At 39.1% G+C, this 21,035-nt stretch overlaps 2 protein-coding genes and 1 non-coding gene across 11 annotated transcripts in view; all 3 read left to right on the top strand.

The window, feature by feature from the left end:
• The window catches only part of NOL8 (nucleolar protein 8), a 27,856-nt gene extending 25,545 nt beyond the window's left edge, over window positions 1-2,311 (top strand). For 6 of the 7 annotated variants that reach the window (XM_063650253.1, XM_054502626.2, XM_054502628.2 and 3 more), the window contains exons 15-17: window positions 845-915; window positions 1,461-1,543; window positions 1,915-2,311. In XM_063650253.1, coding sequence (XP_063506323.1) covers window positions 845-915; window positions 1,461-1,543; window positions 1,915-1,965 — 205 coding nt within the window. In that variant the 3' untranslated portion in view covers window positions 1,966-2,311. The remainder of the gene's footprint in view (window positions 1-844; window positions 916-1,460; window positions 1,544-1,914) is intronic. The other variant, XM_063650254.1, reaches the window with a different exon arrangement.
• Window positions 2,312-6,059: 3,748 nt separating this feature from the next.
• LOC129044629 (isoleucine--tRNA ligase, cytoplasmic) overlaps window positions 6,060-21,035 on the top strand; it is an 82,060-nt gene continuing 67,084 nt past the window's right edge. The window contains exons 1-7 of one of the 3 annotated variants that reach the window (XM_054502645.2): window positions 6,060-6,181; window positions 10,361-10,486; window positions 11,514-11,670; window positions 11,878-11,997; window positions 13,192-13,274; window positions 13,980-14,097; window positions 18,938-19,085. In XM_054502645.2, the coding sequence (XP_054358620.1) occupies window positions 10,368-10,486; window positions 11,514-11,670; window positions 11,878-11,997; window positions 13,192-13,274; window positions 13,980-14,097; window positions 18,938-19,085 (745 nt within the window). In that variant the 5' untranslated portion in view covers window positions 6,060-6,181; window positions 10,361-10,367. Of the gene's footprint in view, window positions 6,352-8,920; window positions 8,943-10,360; window positions 10,487-11,513; window positions 11,671-11,877; window positions 11,998-13,191; window positions 13,275-13,979; window positions 14,098-18,937; window positions 19,086-21,035 lie in introns of those variants that run through there. The other 2 variants (XM_063650260.1, XM_054502646.2) reach the window with 2 other exon arrangements.
• Window positions 7,200-7,331, top strand: LOC129044829 (small nucleolar RNA SNORA84). Its single transcript, XR_008504815.1, has one exon. It is a non-coding gene; the product is annotated as a small nucleolar RNA SNORA84 (small nucleolar RNA).

Here is a 21,035-nt window from a genome sequence, read left to right on the forward strand (position 1 = left end):
TCACATGACAACTAAATTGTCTTAGCTTCTTTTTTTTTTTTTTTGAGACGGAGTGTTGCTCTGTCGCCCAGGCTGTAGTGCAATGGCACGATCTCGGCTCACTGCAACCTCTGCCTCCCGGATTCAAGCGATTCTCCTGTCCCAGCCTCCCAAGTAGCTGGGATTACAGGCACGTGCCACCACACCTGGCTAATTTTTGTATTTTTAGTAGAGGCGAGGTTTCACCATGTTGGCCAGGCTGGTTTCGAACTCCTGACCTCAAGTAATCCGCCCACCTTGGCCTCCCAAAGTGCTAGGATTACAGGCGTGAGCCACTGCGCCTGGTCATCTCAGTTTCTTTAGAGTGTTCTCTAGCCTTTTTATAATGGAGAGCATGTTTCCTTTTCCATGAGATTTGGATAGCACTAAGGGGAAGATAGTTTGTGCATAGAAAAGGAAAGGTAGCCTGACAGTGAAGTCACTGGTCTGGAAACAGGATGCTGCAGTTGACTGGGTGCCTACCCATGGGAGGTACTGGCAAATGGGGTAGCAATGGTGGGAGTGAGAGTATCAGCAACCAACAGAGGAAAGATAGAGAGGTTCTACTTAAACAAGTCTTCATTATCAAAGCTTCAGATAGAAGAATGTTAGAGGGAGGGTTGTTTTAACTCAGGGCAAAATGTGCAAAATACAAAGCAGATATATTTAAGAGTCTCGCTCACCTGGATTCTAGAGGGAAATGAAAAAAATAAAAGATGTATTTAAGAAATAGTGTTTTTATGTTTTGAATGTAAATATTTCTTAAATATTGAAATTAAACCAACCAATACCTATTTTTTTCTCTCCTTTGTCCCTTTCTTTTCAGAGAAGCATCATTACTTGAGAAAGAGACCACTAGATTTTTCTTTTTCTCTAAGAATGATGAAAGACTTCAAGGTCAGTCCATTTTTTTTCATCAAATTACATACACAGAACAGGTAATAGTACAGCTACAGTAATTCACATCCAGGAATTTTGACCGTTGGTAATGTCATGTGGTTTAACCCCGTTTGTTCACACTGATGAATGTTAACTTGTAAAGCTGTCAAGGTCTGAGAGCTCCCCACTCACCACTTTCTTTGCCCGCTCATTCTCATCAACAAAGGCTTGTTTTGTTCCAAGGGCTTCCTTAGATGTTAGGCATATAAAACCCCTAAGTTTTAGTGCCATAAATTCCATGTGAAAACTCAGGCTGTTGGTGAGCTCATTTCTTAAAGCCTAGCATAAACAAAGTTACATAATAGTAAATGATATATATAAACAGTAAAAGCAATACTATATTTTTCATTTGGAAAGAAAAAATACTAATTTTTGAAAATAGGTAGAAACTGAGGGAAAAGAATGATTTTAACTGGTATTGGAGACCTTGATAATGCCAACACTTAGAATATTACCAATTTTAGTAGTAGTTTGCTGCCTCATCTTTCTTCTTTTTCCCCTAGTAGGTTCTGACTTATTCTGGAGAGGAGTAGGAAATAATATGAGCAGGAACTCTTGGGAGGCCAGAACAACCAACCTGCGTATGGTGAGTAATTGTTTCTCCATATTATTTCCTAAAATAGACATGTTGTTACCTATCTAGAATTACAGTGCTGGAAGGGAACTCATGAATGGTATAGATGAGGAGACTGCAGACTGGCTCAATTGAGTGATTGGTCCCAGAGTCCAGCCAAGCTACTAAGTAACACGAAAGCATCAGATTTTTAAAGACTGAATTACAGTTCCCATTATAAACAGTTAATGCCAAAAATGCCAATATCCCCTCTTCATTTCAAAAGAGCACTTTCAAAATAGGTTTCCACAGCCCTGACAGTGAGAATAACCTAAGTTTTACTTCTATCTACTGAACATCTTAAAAACAATTTATTGTTAACAAAGTCTTTTTTTTCCCCCTAGGATTGTCGAAAGAAACATAAAGACGCAAAAAGGAAAATGAAACCAAAATAATAAATGTCAGTTGGTTTTAATACGGAATGTGAACAAGGCTCACCTAAGGAAACTGACCCAGAAAACAGTTTTAGCTGACAAAGAAGAAATTTCAGAGTGAAGGAATTTTAAAAATCTGGCTGATGGAATATCATTCTGGTTGCCATCTTTTTCTGTGGAACTCCTCTGCATTTCTTCCTAAGTAATTACTTCAAAAATTAAATTCAACTTCTTATAAAGGAAGCACAAAATAGTCCTTGAAAATACTTTTTGTATATAATCTCTTTGCCCTCTATCCTGAGTAACTAATGGACATCTTCTCATGCAAGGTTTACATGAAGCCTTTTTTAATAAATGAGTCAAAGCACTTGTATTTTCCAGCCTAGGCTTTGTGTGAATTATAGGCTGTTTGAAATGTTTATTTCTGATTATGTCAAATACACCTTCCATTTTGTCATTTTTGTTTAAACTGATTAATTACAAGTCAACATTGAGTTTTATACTTGTGTTTTGGTGAATAGTTAACTGAAATATAGGACATTTCAGACCAACATCATATAAGAGTTCTGTGAGGACCAGGAGAGAAAGCCAAATACAGTTATCTTGTCATTCGCCTCTAGGAATTAAGGAACATCATCTAGATGCACACCAATCCCAAAATTCTAGTTAGACTAAAAGCTTATGAAAAATACCAAGTGTCTGAAAGATAGGTAGTCACAATTAGGAGTCAGGACTCTGAGCCCAAATAGGGAAACAGATTTAACATTACATTAAATAAACCAACCTGCCTAGATTTCAAGACATATGTCTCCTATCAAAATGGGCTCTGTATGAAATAGTATTACATAGGCCGGGCGTGGTGGCTCACACCTGTAATCTCAGTACTTTGGGAGGCCGAGGCGGGCAGATAACGAGGTGGTCAGGATTTCAAGACCAGCCTGGCCAACATGGTGAAACCCCGTCTCTACTAAAAATGCAAAAATTAGCTGGGCGTGGTGGCTCACACCTGTAATCCCAGCTGCTTGGGAGGCTGAGACAGGAGAATCACTTGAACCCAGGAAGCAGAGGTTGCAGTGCTGAGATCACGCCACTGCACTCCAGCCTGGGTAACAGTGAGACTCCATCTTAAAAAAAAAAAAAAAAAAGAGTATTACATAGTTCCAAGGGACTATCATTGAGCCATGGTGTGTGTACCTAAAATTAGTATTTATTGATTTACCTATGCTGAATATAAACTCCTAACTTGGGATTTCATCTGGTGTGTTAACCATTATGACCCTAGGGCTTATGCTCTATGTTTTTTTAGTAAGGGTCCAAGGAACTAAATAACTTGAAGAGTCATTCTGGATTCCTAGGTTTCCAAAACTTCAGACTTCAAGGAGAGTGCGGACAACTAAGCAGCAGGATAAATAATTCACACTTTCTACCTTCTCTTGATGTAGATCACATTTACACCTTATTTTCTATTGCTGCATAGCAAATCATCTCAGTAACAATCATTTATTTTATGCACAAATACTGCAATTTGGGCAACACTCACTAGGGACTGCTGATCTGTGCTGTGTGCTTTCATTGGGGTGGTTCAGCTAGGGCTACAGGATCTGTTTCTAAGATGGCCCACTCAGTGCCTGTTCATGGGCTTCCTTACAGCATAGCAACAAAGCTCAAGGAGCAAGTGTTCTCAGAGGCAGGAAGCAGATGCTGCCTGTCTCTTAAGGCCTGGCCCAGAAACCGGCTCAGTCACTTCACTGTATTCTACAGGTTTAAACTGACACACAGCCCAACCAGACTGAAAGGGAGGGGACACAGATCCTCACTTCTCAGTGGGAGAAGTGTCAGAATGTGTGGCCATAATTTAAATCCGGCACATGCTTCACGAGTAGACAAATAAGTAACATCAAGTAGCCTTGCCCACCCCTCAGTTCCTGCTCCCCAAATGAAACCATCTTTAGCAATTTCTCTAGTATTTATCTCCATGTTTCTACCTAACATGCTTATGCTCTGATTTCTTGGTTTTTCACTTCCAGACACTACATATTCTGAAAAGGTGAAAAAATTATTCACCTCTTCAGTCCAAGTAATATATTTTGACTACAGTTAACTTTTTTGCTGGAATTTTTTCATTTGCTTAACTTTTTCTAGACTTAGTCTTCCCATACCTTCCAACTGTGGGACATGATGAGGTTTCTCTTCAAATAGCCTGATCAATCCTTCATTCTTAATTCACAGTGCCCCCCTCTTCCCTTTTTCTCCTCTTTCCTTTCTGCCTTTGTTACATGCCTAGACAGGCCACAGTACCAGGCGTTATCAGTACCAGCTCATATTCCTTATCCGAAGAGAAGACTAGCTCTCTAGCTCATTACAGAGAGCCCTTCCCCCTTTCCCCTCTCTCTTACATGCTCACCTTATCTAAAGAAAGTTAAAATGTTTAGCCAACCGTGGTTAGTTTAGATTGTGAGGCCCAACTCCGGCCAATGGAGAAAGGGTACAGGGGCAGGGTTTGCGTCAGGGATAAAGGTTCTCGTGCCCCTTTGTTCTGGTGTGCTCTCATGGTGACTGGCCAAGGAGAAGCACCCCTCTGCGCAGAAGTAAAATTGCTTTGCTGAAAATCCTTTGTTTGAATGTTCAATTTCCTTAGGATTTTGAGCATTATTTCCAACACAACAGTACTATTAATATAAATGTTTCTCAATCAAATTTTTAAATAATTAGACTTGGCCTTACCTCACCTTTGTCCAGGAGCCCTCTGTCTGGCTCTAATCTGGGCTCTCTGGATAGGTGACAAAAATGAACTGAACAAGGTGGCAACGTGAGGAATGTGAAAACTTCAAACACATTCCAAATACTTTCAGTTAATTAACAAGATTTGCAGCTATTAAATTATGTACGTTATGTGAGTATAGTCATAACACTGAGTTACCCGTGATGGAGGACATGAAACCACTTTAATCCTTCACACAGGGCCAAGACGGTAAGTAAAGTTAAATATATGCTGAACAGACTATCAAAATGTTCCTAAACTTAATAAGAAACTGCATTCTACCTATTCTAGGCCAGATAAATTTTTTATATCCCTGTAACGGATACAATAGGCAGCTACGGAACTACTCCCAATTTGGCAAGATCCAGAATTTCCTTTAGAGGCTCTGGGGCCAAAGCCCGAGGCCTACTGCCCTTTGCAAGGCTCCAGATTTTAACCAGCAGATCAGTAAGGTACCAAGCCGACTCACAGCAATGATAATAAGTATGCAGGCCGGGTGCAGTGGCTCATGCCTGTAATCCCAACAGTTAAGGAGGCTAAGGCAGGCAGATCGCTTGAGCCCACGAGTTTGAGAGCAGCCTAGGCAACATAGCAAGACCCCGTTGCTACAGAAAATACAAAAATTAGCCGGGCGTGGTGGCGCTAGCCTGTAGTCCCAGCTACTTGGCCAGGGATGAGGTGCGAGGATCATCTGATCCGGGGAGGTTGAGGCTGCAGTGAGCCATGACCGTGCCACTGCACTCCAGCCTGGGCGACAAATGAGACCGCTTCTCAAAAAAAGAAAAAAAAATCGTTTATGCAATGTTTTCATTACCGGAAACATTTTAAGTAAAATACAATAAAACTTTTAAACCTGGTTGTCAGGCTCTTCCTTCCCTTTTGTTATTATCGTTTCACGTAGCCATTTATGATAGGAGAAGCGGCTTTGGGGTCGGCGGCTCAGGGCCCAAAAGTATAATTATTAAAGCCACCTCTCCGGAAGTTGCTGTTTGTCGATATGAATTTTAGGTACGAAGTGTCCAGTCAGATAAACACTGACAAAAGCAAACAAGATGAAGAACATGAGCCCCGACCTCGGCGCCCCTTCCTAATGGGCCGTCACCTACCCAGAGGTGCCCACAACCCGAGTGAGACCTCGGTCTACACTACTGGAACGGATACCAGCAGCACGCACAGCGCCGCGCTCAGCGCTGGTTCGTTTTCCACGTGGAGGCGCAAAACCAGCAAGCACCACTGTCACACCATCCGGACCAGTGGGCGCAAACATGTCCGGCGCGACCAATCGGCGCCTGGCTTGTTGGCAGGTATCAGGCAGCGCGCACTGATTGGCCGGTGCGGAGCCTGCCTCCTTCCCTGGATCCCGCATTTTCAGCGCGTTGCATCACCTCCGTGCGCCGGGTTGCAGCTTGGACGCCGGGTGAGCTGCTTCTAGGCTTGCTGGCCCGCGGGGCTGTCCAGGCACGCGGGGCCCCTCAGGTACGCCCTCTCTTCCCTGCAGGATCCGGCCCTCAAAGACGAGGGTCACGCACGCGTTACAACCCCGAAACAGTAGCACAAGATTTAATTTTTAAAAGAGCGTGTTTCTTCGGGGCTTGTCGTTCGTTCGTTTCCAGCGTTAGGAATTTATGGTCGCCTTTTTGAATGAGGTAGTGTTTGAAATGAGTAAAATCTTTCGAGAATGATACACATAGTATAAATTGGTATAGCTGTGACTTTATGTATAGGCAATACGTATTTTTATATGTCTTAATTTATTACCTTTAATGGCTGCATGATACTTATTTTATTGATGTACCGTAATTTACTTCAGTCACCATGAATATTTAAATTGTTTTCAGTTATTTGCCTGGAGAAACAATTATTCGGTGAATGTCATTGTATACACATTTTGTACATTTGCATGCGTATAACTGTGGAGTCTATGTTAAGAGGATATAACTAAATTGAGGAAACGTTTCAGATGGTCCCACTTTCAGGCTACATTTGACTTAATAGATTATGAAGACCTGAGAATAAAAGGAGAAACAGAAATGGATTTAGTGGAGAATGAAAAGGGGGAACAGAAATAGACTTATAGGTAGGATCCACATGACTTGATGATTAACTGGATGTGTACATGTTCTGAGTAGTGTCAGGGGTGACTCAAAAATGTCATGCCTAAGTAATGGGAAGAATATTGGAACCACTAATACGGTAGTTAAGAAGGGAAGCAATTGTGGAAGGAATTATGAAATTTTAAACAAAACATGGTTTTAGTGTGCGTTTCCAAAATATATTGACGCAAAATAATATGAAGTAATGTGAATAATATGTAGTTAATATCAAGGACGGTGGTCTCGAAATTGCTGAACGGAAAGTTGAGGTTAAGGTGACCTGAAGGAGTTGTGGAGCAGTGAAGAGTCAAGGGCTTGGATTATAATAAGAGGGAAGCAAAGGGGATGGCACCCCTCTTCACAACAAGGTAGTTGTGCAAGGTTAACCTGCTCTGTCCCCTGCCCTGTGGTTGCTGGATGCTGTTGTCATGTACAGCTCTCCAGTGGATTCGATGGGCCATAGCAATCCTGTGATTTATGCATGGAGGCTGCTTCTCCTCAGCAGCTGCCATAGCCCGGTCACTGGTACATGATTCTTCCTGAATAGTCAATGCTGTTATACTGAGTCTTTATGCTTGACGTAATAGTGCAGTGATTCTTAATCTTTGGGGAAAGTAGGGACTCCCTAAAAAATACAGTAAAAGCTGAATGAGCTGGCCAGGCATAGTGGCTCATGCCTGTAATCCCAGCCCTTTGGGAGGCCAGGGCAAGAGGATCGCTTTAGCCTAGGAGTTGAAGACCAGCCAGGGCAACATGGCAAAACCCTGTCTCTACGAACCACCCCCTCCCCACCAAAAAAAAAAAAAAAAAAAAGCTGAGTGTGGTGGTGCACATCTGTAGTCCTAGCTACTTGGTGGGCTAAACTGGGAGGATCACCTGAACCCAGGGAGGTCAAGGCTGCAGTGAGCCATGATTGTGCCACTGCACTCCAGCCTAAGTGACAGAGTGAGACACTGTCTCAAAAAAAAAAAAGGAATGGTCCTCTTCTCAGAAAGGTTAAATCTTATTTTCTCAGAAACAAAAATTCAGATAGATATTCCTGAATAATTGTTAGAACAGTGCAAGAGTGGTGATGTTCAAACTCTGATGTGAATGCTCATCCCCTAGGGATCTTGTTAAAATGCAGGTTCTGACTCCTAGGTGCGAGGTGAGGCTGGTAAGTCTGCATCTCTAATAAGCTCCCATAGATGTGGGCCATAGTAGGACCAGCCTTGAAGAGATCAGAATGTGTTGGTATCTAAAGGTCTGTTAGTCTTCAGATAACAATCTCATAAGTTTCAGTTGGCCTCTGATAAGGTACCCAATGAACCTAAATAAATCAGTAAATGCACAAACACTTATTTTGGTCCTTGAAAGACTAGAGGTTATAATAAGAGTTGAAGATCTAAAATGCCTTAAAACTTCTGTTTAATACCTTTTAATGGCATACTGTGATCAGAAATAGCTATTTCAGTTAGTTAAACAGCCCAACTGTTCTTGTCCTGTTTTTTCTTAAACTCAGAGGCACTCACACATCTGAAAAATTAATGAGGGTAAAAGAAACTGAAAGATACTACTTGTCACAGGCCTTTTTTTTATGATAACTTGAATCAATAACTTGCTTAGACTATGATGCTTTTGATGCTTTCAGAACTGTTTGAGGTATGTAGGTGTCTTTTCCTGTAGAGTTGATTACCCTGGACTGTTGCGGTTCTTGAGTACTTAAGACTCTTTATCTTCTCTGTTGTTCTCTTATTAGCAATTCTATCCCCTTCTAATCTGATACTGACTTGGAAAGCTTGTCACCCACTTTGTTAGAATTGTTTAGTAAATATAAATAGACTTTGAGAAGGAAAGGTCTCAAGGGTGGCTCACTAGATACTTAAGTCACAGATTGATCAAGTGTCTCTGCATGAGGTTATTAGCAAAATATTTAAAAAGACGCTTTAAGACTTCTGTCATTAGGGACTAAACCAGAAAGGTATAGGGCTCATCCTTCATAAAAATCATGAATAAGCAATAAAAAGGGTAAAATGGAAAATTGGAATCTATATTCGAATATGAGATTCTCATCTTTTTAGCTTTAAGATTTTTAAAGTTTTACCAGTTTTTCTCGAGAAGATGAAGTTACTTCAAGAGAACTGATTTCTGTCATGTGAGTGTAGGTAAGAAAATTCTTAACTACTTTGAGATATTTTTCTTCAGATTATTAATGAGTTTTTTGCACCGCTAGATAGAATTTCCAAGATTTTCTTGCTTACTTTTGGAAACATTGTCTCTACCAATACTGAATATTAAATAATAGCCGTGTACCCCTCCCTCACACCATATACAAAAATAACTCAAAATTATTTGTGGCCTAAATGTAAGCGAAAAATCTGTAACCTTGTTTAGGTAATGGTTTATTGATGACACCAAAAGCTCAAGCAGCAAAACCAAAAATAGACAAATTGGGCATCATTAAAATGAAAAATCTTTGTGCTTCAGAAAATGCCATCAAGAAAATAAAAAGACGGCCCACAGAACAGGAGAAATTTTTTATAAATCATATATCGGATAAAGGATTTGTATCCAGAATGTATACATAACCCTTAAAACCCAACCACAAAAAGAGCCCAATTAGAAAATAGGCAAAGGATAAATAAATATCTATCCAAAGTGGATATGCAAATGGCCAGTAAGCACATGGAAAGATGCTCAGCATCATTAGTCCTTAGGGAAATGCAAATCAAAACCACAAGATACTACTTAACATCTCTTAGAATAACTGTAATTCAAAGATGGACAATAAGGTGTGTTGGGTAGGATCTGAAGAAATTAGAATCCTCATTCACTGCTGAGGGAATGTAAAATATTACAGTCACTTTGGAAAAATTTTGACATTTTCTCAAAAAGTTAAATACAGAATTATCATGTGACCCAGAAATTCTACTTCTAGCTACAAACCCAAGAGAAATGAAAACATAGATTCACACAAAATTTTGTACATGAATGTTCATAGCAGCGTTATTCACAATAACCAAAAAGTGGAAACAATACAGGTATCCAAGAAATGATGACTGGATAAACAAAATGTGGCATATTTATGAAATGGAATACTATTCAGCTATCAAAAGTAATGAAGTATGAATACATATTACATCATGGATGAGCCTTGAAAACATGCTAGAGAAAGGAAACCAGATGCAATAGGCCACATATAGATGATTCATATAAATTTTCCCATTTATATGAAATGTCCAGAATAGGTAAATCTGCAGGGACAGAAAGAAGATAAATGGTTGCCACTGGCTATGGAGAAGAAAGAATGGGGAGTGACTGCTGATGGTTTTGGGGTGTTTTGGTGGGGAGGGGAGGTTGAAAACGTTTTGAAATTAGGTATTACTAGTTATACTACCTTGTAAATATATTAAAAAGCCACTGAATTGTACACTTTTTACATTACACTATGTAAATTGTACATAAATAAAGCTATAATTTTTTAAAAGTATGGATAGTATCATATACACCCATGTTAACAATATGGTACTCTGTTATTCCTACATTTCTCTTTTGACAGTAATAAATTTGATTTCTTTTGCAGCAACAAAATGGTTCAACAAGTTCCAGAAAACATAAATTTTCCTGCTGAAGAAGAGAAAATTTTGGAGTTTTGGACTGAATTTAATTGTTTTCAGGAATGCTTAAAGCAATCAAAACATAAACCAAAGTATGTGAATTTTTTAGATTAAGGGAAAGTCCTTAAGAATAGTCATTTCTTAGACTGAATTCCATTAAAGCAGATACTCTTTTTTTTTTTTTTTTTTTTTGAGATGGAGTCTTGCTCTGTCACCCAGGCTGGAGGGCAGTGGTGCAATCTCTGCTCACTGCTACCTCTGCCTCCCGGATGCAAGTGATTCTCCTGCCTCAGCCTCCCGAGTAGCTGGGATTACAGGTGCCCGCCATCACACCGGCTAATTTTTGTGTTTTAGTAGAGACGGGGTTTCACCATGTTGCCCAGGCTGGTCTCGGACTCCTGACCTCAAGTGATCCACCCACCTCAGCCTCTCAAAGTGCTGGGATTACAAGTGTGAGCCATCACGTGCGGCCTAAAGCAGATACTCTTTATTAATCTTTCTATTCCCAGAATCCCCCAGCTCTCTATATAGTGGGTACTCAGTAGTAGATATACATTGAATGAATGAGTTCTCAATTATTAGGGTAAATTTTGTTTCTTTAAAAGGTCATCTGAATAAAATTTGTATGTCATCCTCTGTGTCACCCTCTTTCCACCTTTATCTTCATCACCGCCCTCGTTTAGGCACTTATACCTAAGTACTCCATAGAAGGCTACTATAGTACTACCTGCCTTTAGTCCTCATTCACCTAAAAGACTAGTCCTTTAATCAATGTTTTCATCATATGTCTCCTCTGGTCAAAAACTATGAGATAGGGGTTTATTGCCCTATTTTACTGATGAGATAACTCAAGATCAGGATAAATAACTTGCCTTATGTCATGGAACTAATAAATGAAAAATGGATAATCAAATGGAGGTCTCTGTAGCTCTACCACAATTGTAGCCTTTCTGAAGGCAGGACCACCAGTAAATATCAAATCAATTATGTCTGTCAGTTTCCTGATCTTGCTGCTTTTCTCCTTCCTAAAGACTCCACTATGACAAGAGCTATCTATAGAAAAATGCTTTAAATTTTGGCTGTTTTTAAATGGCTTGATATATTTTTATTACCTCTTAGATTTACCTTCTATGATGGTCCTCCTTTTGCAACTGGACTGCCTCACTATGGACATATACTTGCGGGTACAATTAAAGATATAGTTACAAGATATGCTCACCAGAGTGGGTTTCATGTTGACAGAAGATTTGGATGGGATTGCCATGGCTTACCTGTGGTATGTTTGAGTATCCAGCTTTATAATTTTCTGATTTTTTTTATAAGCATTAGATTTTGTCTTATGTGTTCAAGCATGATGAATGTTGACTGTCAGACCTTCTACTTCATTTCTATAATATTTGTAGTTTGATTTGTTTTCTAGAGTTGCATAGTTGCAGTTGTTTTCACAGGGCAGCATGGTAACAATCTTATCACAAATTTTCAGGAATATGAAATTGATAAGACACTGGGAATCAGAGGACCAGAGGATGTGGCCAAAATGGGGATTACAGAGTATAACAATCAGTGCCGAGCAATTGTGATGAGATATTCTGCTGAGTGGAAGGTATGTTGGGTTTTTTTCAGTAGAATGAACAGCAAATGTAGTTATTAAATGGGCATTGAAATGGTTTATGGTCCCTTGCGCTTTTTTTATTAATTTATTTTTTGTAGAAAAAGTGTTAGCTTCCACCTTCAACCCTATTGCTTTCACCTTCAACCCTATTACTTAAACTGTTAGCTTTAACTGAACCATCTCTTTTCTGACTTCTGTGTGCTTAATTGGTCTAACTTTCTTGCATGATCACTAATAGGGAAAAATTCTGATAAGTATAACATGGATATATAGGCCTTTTCTTTTTTTCTCAAATACTTTTTTCCATTTTTTTAACTTTTCATTTTGAAATAATTTGACTTATTAAACAATTGAAAAAGTAGTATGATGGGTTCCCCTATATCCTTCATCCATCTTTCCCAGCTGCTAACATCTTCAGTAACCATAATATTAATAGAATTTTCAAAAGCAGTTGCCCCATTAATTTTTATTTCTCACCAATCACATATTGCATTTGGTTGTCATGTCTTTTTAGTCTTCTTAAGTATGGAACATTTATTTAGTCCTTTGTCTTTCATGGCCTTCTCACTTTTGAAGATTGCAGAGCAGCTGTTTTCTAGAATGTCTCTCAATGTCTGAGGTTTCCTGATTTAATTTAGTTTATGCATTTTTGGTGACAATGCCACAGAAGTGATGCTATGCCCTTCTCAGTGCATTATATCAGGTGGCATGTGTTGTGGCTATGTCTCATTGATGGTGATAACTTTGTTCACTTGGTTAAAGTGCTGTCAGGTTTCTGCTTTGTGAAGTTGTAGTTTTTCCTTTGTAATTAATAAGTATCTTGTGGGGAGATTCTTTCCAAATATTCTTCTTCTTGTCATACATTCACTTATTAATTTTAACATCCATGGATGGTTTTTGCCAGTAATAATTGTACCTGTGATATTTGCCCAGTGGTGGTTTTGGTAGACTTTTATAAATGAATATTTATACTTGTAAATAACATTTTGTGCATGTAGGATGAATGCCAAGAAAACTGGTTCTTAACCTTACATAATATGTTGTTGGCAGTATAGATTTACTTGTACCATTGATTATTCTGTTTTCCCAAAATTTTCATATGTAGTGACAATAGAAATAAACACACGTTGATGTACAATTATAAATATCATTGTCTAATACTATTCTAATATTAATATTTTAAAGTCTACTGTTAGCAGACTTGGCCGATGGATTGACTTTGACAATGACTATAAAACTCTGTATCCACAATTCATGGAATCGGTCTGGTAGGTTTATTTAAAATTGTAAATATGATAAATATTCTATAAATATTCTGTTGTATTGATAATTGGAAAAATACACTAGCATGAATCAGTTTATTTTTGAGTCCATCGTTATTTCTCTGAAAATCTTTGGGAACAGGTTTGTTTTTGAATGTAGGACTTTTATTTTTATTTTTTGAGACTGAGTCTCGCTTAGTTGCCCAGGCTGGAGGGCAGTGGCGCAGTCTTGGCTCACTGCAACCTCCGCCTCTCAGGTTCAAGCGATTCTCCTGCTTCAGCCTCCCGAGTAGCTGGGATTACAGGCGCCCGCCACCATGCTTTGCTAATTTTTATATTTTTATTAGAGATGGGGTTTCACCTTGTTGGCCAGGGTGGTCTCGAACTTCTGACCTAGGTGATCCATCCACCTTGGTCTCTCAAAGTGCTGGGATTACAGACGTGAGCCACTGCGCCCAGCCTGCCAGTTGCTTTTCTTAATCAACATTATGTCTTAAATATCATTCGATATCAGTAGATATTAGCATTTTAATGTCTGCCTAATGTCTTACTATATTGATACGTTATAATTCACCAGCCAGTCTCCCAATTAAAGACATTGTTTTTTCACTTATATGGCAGACAGAAGCTCTAAAAAGAAAATGGCATAAATGTTTGCATTTTCAGAAATAGAATTTTGTTCTGTAATTGTGAAACTCCATCTCTTACCAGGTGGGTCTTCAAACAACTCTATGATAAAGGCCTTGTTTATAGAGGTGTGAAAGTCATGCCCTTCTCTACGGCATGTAACACTCCACTTTCCAACTTCGAGTCACACCAGAATTATAAGGTATGTGAAATGTAGAGACATTATTCAGCATTGAGTTCTGTAGGTGGAAGCTGGATAGTTATGATCACAGTAGGTATTCCCAAGTAGACCCGGTGTGGAATGTTGCCCCCACGACATCCACCACTTTGACCACTTCTTACTGAGTGCTGGAAATATTGCCAGTTAGTATACCAAGGCTCTGTTAAGATGAGGGATTTTTTTTTCCACATTGGATTTATGATGTGTCTTAATGTGATAGGTTTTGCTTGTTTTGACCATATTTTTGTGCCTCTTTGTTGGGTTAACAAGTCCAGCTTTGACATACTTCCTGTAGTCATCGTTTCTTAAGGGTCGGGTAATTTTACACCTTATCTGGGACCTCATTATATCATTTATTTGTTAACGGTATTTGGAAAAAAATTAACTTGAGATGCCAAATGGTATTATTTTTCCTCTGATGAAATGGAATCAGTTATTGTTGTTGCTATGATTGAGGTGTTTAGAAATGTTTGATGTTTACAGAGTGTATTGTTATACCATATCTAGGCAGATACTATATACTAGCGAGTCTTCTGAAATGTGAACCATCTCTTCTCATGTGTGTATACTGAGTTGTTTTCAGTTTCGAGAGTTTATCTGACCCTCTGTTTTTAAAGGATGTTGACTTGTTGGGAATTCTTGTTTCATGGCCTAGGCTTGAAATTACATTAGTAAAATCTGCCTTTCAAAGCACGTTTTATTTATAGAATGCTTTCACATATCCTGTTTGATTGATCTTTGTAAATCCTTGTAAGGCAGGTATGATGATTTCTGTTATCTCCTTACCACCTCTCTGTGATTGTGCTCATGTTTGTATTTTTTTAGTAAAATATTTTAAGCACTTAACAATGTAGAGAATAATACGGTAAACACAAGGTTTCCAAGGCTTACCTTTGTCAAATCTTAATATATTGCTATATTTGGTTTTTGTTTGTTTGTTTGAGACGGAGTCTTGCTCTGTCGCCCAGGCTAGAGTGCAGTGGCGTGATCTTGGCTCACTGCAACCTCCACCTACCGGACTCAAGCAGTTCTTTGCCTGAGCCTCTGGAGTAGCTGGGATTATAGGTGCCCACCACCACGCATTTTTAGTAGAGACAGGGTTTCACCATTTTGGCCAGGCTGGTCTTGAACTCCTGACCTTGTGATCCACCCACCTCGGCCTCCCAAAGTGCTGGAATTACAGTTGTGAGCCACTGCGCCTGGCCTGTTTGGTTGTTTTTTAAAACACTTGAATGTGGACAGTTTCCGGGACATGCAAAAGTAAACAGAATGGTATAATTAATTTCTGTAGACCCAATAAGGCCCCCAGCAACCAATGACTGGCTAATCTTGCCTCATTCATACACATACTCTTTCCCACTTTCCTTCCAATTTTGAAACAAATTCCAGATATCATATTATTTCATCAAGAAATAATCCAGTATAGATCTTTCATAAATTATCTTCTTTAAACATTGCCATATTAGCATTCGTTGTTACACCTTAAAAAGTCATCAGCAGTTACCTTTTTGTTGTTGTTGTTGTTTTTGAGATAGGGTCTCAATATGTCACCCAGGCTAGAGTGCAGTGGCACGATCTCGGCTAACCACAGCCTTGACCTCCCGGGCTCAAGTGATCTCCCCCTTCAGCCCCCTGAGTAGCTGGGGGTACAGGAACATACCACCATACCTGGCTAATTTATGTGTTTCTATAGGAATGGTTTCACCATGTTGCCTGGGCTGGTCTTGAACTCTTGGGCTCAAGCAGTCCACCCGTCTTGGCCTCCCAAAGTGCTGGGATAGCCACCTTTAGTATTTTTTATTTTAATATTCTCAAATTATTTAATTCCTGAACATCATCAGTCCATATTTCTAATGGTTTAATCATTTCCCAAGGGGTTATATTTTATTTTATTTATTTATTTATTTATTTTTAATCAGGATCTACCTGGACTTAAACACATGGTGACTGTTGTCTTTTAGGTCTTGTACACGTTTCAGTTGGTTATATAACAAACAAGTAGTGGAATTATCGAGTCAGAGTACACTTTGTTTTAATTTTTATTTTTTTGAGACGGAGTCTCACTCTGATGCCCAGGCTGAAGTACAGTGGTGTGATCTCGGCTCACTGCGACCTCCTCCCAGATTCAAGCAATTCTGCTGCCTCAGCCTCCCGAGTAGCTGGGATTACAGGTGCCCACCAGCACGCCCAGCTAAGTTTTGTATTTTTAGTAGAGATAGGGTTTCGCCATCTTGGCCAGGCTGGTCTTGAACTCCTTACCTTAGTTGATCTACCTGCTTCGGCCTCCCAAAGTGCTGATATTTTTACAGGCGTGAGCCACCATGCCCAGGTGAGTCACAGAGTATACTTAATGTTTAGTTCTAATACTGGGGTTGGGAAACATTCTTCTGCAAACTAAATATTTTAGCCTTTTCAGGCAAAGCGTTCTCAATTTTGTCAGCATTCTTAACTCACCCACTGCATGAAAACAAGTGATGAGCCAGATTTGGCCCAGGGGCCATGGTTTGCTGACCTCTATTCTAAGCGGTCTGTGTATTGATTGTTAACCAAGGGTTTTTAAAATTTTTTTGACTTGACCAAGCACAGTGGCTCACACCTGAAATCCTCGTACTTTTGGAGGCCGAGTTGGGTGGATTGCTTGAGTCCAGTGTTTCGAGAACGGCCTGGGCAACATGACAAAACCCCATCTCTACTAAAATTACAAAAATTAGCTGGGCGTGGTGGCGTGAACCTTTAGTTCCAACTACTCCACAGGCTGAAGTAAGAGAATGACATGAGCCCAGGAAGTTGAGGCTGCAGTGAGCCGAAAGTGTGCTACTGCACTCCAGCCTGGGTGACAGAGTTAGACTCTGTCTCAAAAAAAAATATATATATATATATATATGTATGTATATATGTATGTATACATATATTTGTATTGGCTTAAAACTTTTATTTATTTATTTTTAGAGAAGGGATTTCAGTCTGTCACCTAGGCTGGAATACAATGGTGCAAACACAGCTCACTGCAGCCTTGACCTCCTGGGTTCAAGTGATCCTCCAGCCTCACCCTCCTGAGCAGCTGAGACCACAGATGTGCATCACCATGCCCAGATAATTTTTTTATCTTTGTAGAGATGGGATCTCACCATATTGCCCCAGCTGGTCTCAAACTCCAGAACTTGTGTGATCCTCCTGCCTTGGCCTCCCGAAGTGCCAGGGTTATAGGCATGAGCCACCATGCCCTGCCTACAAAATTTTAATTTTTTACAGAAATTAGCTGGGCATGGTGGTGCACACCTGTAGTCCCAGCTATTCAGGAAACTGAGGCAGGAGAATGCTTGAACCCAGGAGGTGGGGGTTACAGTGAGCTGAGATCACGTCACTGCACTCCAGCCTGGGTGACAGAGTGAGACTCATCTCAAAAAAAAAAGGAAAGAAAAAATTAATTTTGACGTGGTTTCAAACTCACAGAAAAGTGGAGAGTTCTTTATATCCTTCAACTAGATTCCCTAAATGTTAACCTTTTACCACATTTGCTTTATCCTTCTCTCTTTTTATGGGAGTGGGGCACAGTACCCTTTGAGAGTAAGTTGCAGGAATTATGGCCCTTTTCCTCTAAAAAGTATATATTTCCTAAAATCAGTAACATTGTTTGAAATAACTGGAGTTAGAAAATTAACATTGATGCTGTATTACCTCATGTGTAGATCTTAATGGGTTCTGCTTGTCCCAGCAGTGTCCTTTATAGTTAACAAAAAAAAAAAAGGAAAGAAAAACAAAAAAGACCTACATTGTGTGCTTCATGCAGTGGTATGTCTCCAGCCTTCTTTAATCTTAAAGAGCTCTTTAGTCTCTTTATGCTTCATAATACTGACATATTTGAGGAGGTACAGGCCAATAGTAGTGTCTCTTATTTCAGGTTTGTCTGATGTTTTATATGTGACTAACGGCTCTTGTGTCACTTTTTTTAAATTGCAGTTGGTTTTTGTTGGGGATTGATTTTTTTTTCCTACCTTAGAGCTATGTATTTTTAAATCCTTGATATTTTTGTGTTGAAACATTGCCGTAAAGTTGGAGACAATCTTGTTCTTATTTAATGAGCTGAATTTATATGGGTCTATTACAATTTCAAGTAGGTGTTACTTCAGTAGGATATTTTTGGTATTTTGGGCAAAAAGATAACCATATTCCAGAACAGTTATCTTTTTGATCTAACTCTTCATGGACTTACAAAATAGATAATCATAATACTGAAACCTCCATCATATGTTCCTACTTAGACATTACTTTAAAAAGTTACCAGAGGCCAGGCATGGTGACTCACGCCTGTAATCCCAGCACTTTGGGAGGCTGAGGTGGGAGGATCACCTGAGGTCAGGAGTTTGAGACCAGCCTGACCAACATGGAATAACCCCATCTCTACTAAAAATACAAAAATTAGCCACGTGTGGTGGCACACATCTGTAATCCCAGCTACTCGGGAGGCTGAGGCACAAGAATCACTTGAACCCAGGAGGCAGGGGCTGCAGTGAGCCAAGATTGTACCACAGCACTCCAGCCTAGTGACAGAGTGAGACTCCATCTAAAAAAAAAAAAAAGTCACCAGGTGTCAAAAGACATTATTTTTGTGACTACTAAGGTGATGATTAAAACATTTTTTAAAGTATTTAAAAATTGTTTTACTTGGAATTTCTTGCTATTTTCTTTTTGTAAGTCTGGTAAGTGATTTCTTTGGTTTACCCTAAAGATTTATTTTATTCCTCTTTAGGATCAGTTCTCTTTTCTTAGGTGTCTGTTATTGTGGATTTGTAAAACAATACTTTACCTCAATTTATTTCAGGATGTTCAAGATCCTTCAGTATTTGTAACTTTCCCTTTGGAAGAAGATGAAACTGTATCTTTAGTTGCTTGGACAACCACTCCCTGGACTCTACCTAGTAACCTTGCTGTCTGTGTTAATCCAGAAATGCAGTATGTGAAAATTAAAGGTAAGTGGGAGGCTGGTTACTTATGACTAATATGGATAAGATAATTTTATATTTTGGAAAATAAGAAAGCTTACCTTTCTTTTTGCATGAAGAATAGAATTATTTGAAAAGAATTCTGACTTAATTAGAAAAATAACCTTAAACATTTGTTTTCATTTCTAATTGAAAACTAACACAACAATTAAAATAGTACAGAGATATAAAAAGTGGAACATAAAATTTTCTTATAATTTCCAGTTTATAGCATGTTTTTCCACACCATGCCCCTGTAACAGATGAAGAATCTAAGATTCAGCGATGTGGCATCACATCGTTACTAGTAATTGATATCAGAACTTGAGAACTTTTTGCCTTTCAAATGTCCCCTGGTAGAGAGTTACCAGTCTCAACGAGGGCCTTTCCGAGATTTAAAGAGAAGATTGGTACTTTGTGAACAAATATACCTTCAGGTTTGGTAGTTTTGTGGCGGTAAAAGAAAAAGAAAAACTCATTGCCAGGAAAAAAGCTATGGCACAGCCGCTATGGAAGGCAGTGACATTTCTTCAAAAAGCTGAATGGAGTTATGCTATGGCCTAGCAATTTCACTTCTGAGTGTTTTCCCCAAAGAATTGAAAGCATTCTTGAACAGTTACTTGTACACCCATGTTCATAGCAGCATTATTCACAATAGTCAAAAGATAGAAGCAACCCAAGTGTCTATCGTTGGATAAATGAATAAACCAAATAGGGTATTTACATACAATGGAATATTATTCAGCCTAAAAAAGGAAGGAAATTCTGATACAGGCTATGACTTGAATGAACCTGGAGGACATTATGCTAATTAAAATGAGCCAGTCACCAAAAGACAGATACTACATGATTCTATTTATATGAGGTATCGAGAAGTGAAATTCAGAGAGCAAAGACTAGTAGAATGGTGGTTGACAGAGGCTGGGAGGGAAAGGGGAGTTATTGTTTAATGAGTACAGAGTTTCAGTATAGGAAAAAGAAAAGGTTTAGGGTATTGATAATGGTAATGATTACACAACATTGTAGATGTATTTAATGCTGTGTAAGAATGATTACCATGATTTTTAAAAATAGTTGTATTAAAACAGTCAACTTGATTGAACAATAGCTTGTGTTGGCAAAGGAGAAATATTGAGAAAGGAATGGGGAAAGATTGGGTGTCAGAAAAAAGGTACAGAGGGAGTTTTTTATTTGTTCTTTCCTGGGAGCAAATAGGACTAAGAGTTGACCCACTGGAAAGAGCTGTTGGCCACAAAGAGGCCTGTCTCAGGTGTCTGTAGCTGCTTCTCTGGAGCAAGGACAGTCCCATCTGCACAATTTCCCTGTGTCACTGGTGGGTCACTGGCCATTCTATGGTGAGCTTGACAATCTCAGCAGCCATCTGACTGAGATCTCAAAACACATCACCCATCTACCTGTGCGTAACTCTTGTGCTTGACAGACTTTGTACCTGAGCTTTATCAGAAAATGTGGGCCCCACTTACAATGAAGTTCCTGTGAGGTCAGAGGAAGGGAGTGGCAGCCTTATTCATAGCAGTTTTTCAATAAATTGCAAAGGCTTTTACAATGACCCATAGATACTCATTTTTCTTATAGTGAAGTAAATATATGACATAGGCTCTAGTAAATCTCAGATGTGTAATATCATAACTTAGGATGAGAGTTTAAATTGGCCTAGATTTTCAGTATCGAAGTTTAATTGTTCATATATTTGCTCCAGTTTTTCTTTTCCTAGGATGCCCCAGGTGTTTTCCAGAAACACTTAGAATAAGGGTACTTAGATACATCAAGGACATTCATCATCCCAGTGTTCATAGTGGGAAAATTTGAAAGCAATTTAAGTGTCTGTCAGCTTGTTAGAAATAACTCGTACCTCTATAAAATAGCGTCCCATAGAGCTCTTTAAAAGGATGAGAAAAGTCTGTATGTGCTAATACA

This window comes from Pongo pygmaeus, chromosome 13 (assembly GCF_028885625.2).
Source record: "Pongo pygmaeus isolate AG05252 chromosome 13, NHGRI_mPonPyg2-v2.0_pri, whole genome shotgun sequence".
NCBI classification, from domain to species: Eukaryota; Metazoa; Chordata; class Mammalia; order Primates; family Hominidae; genus Pongo; species Pongo pygmaeus.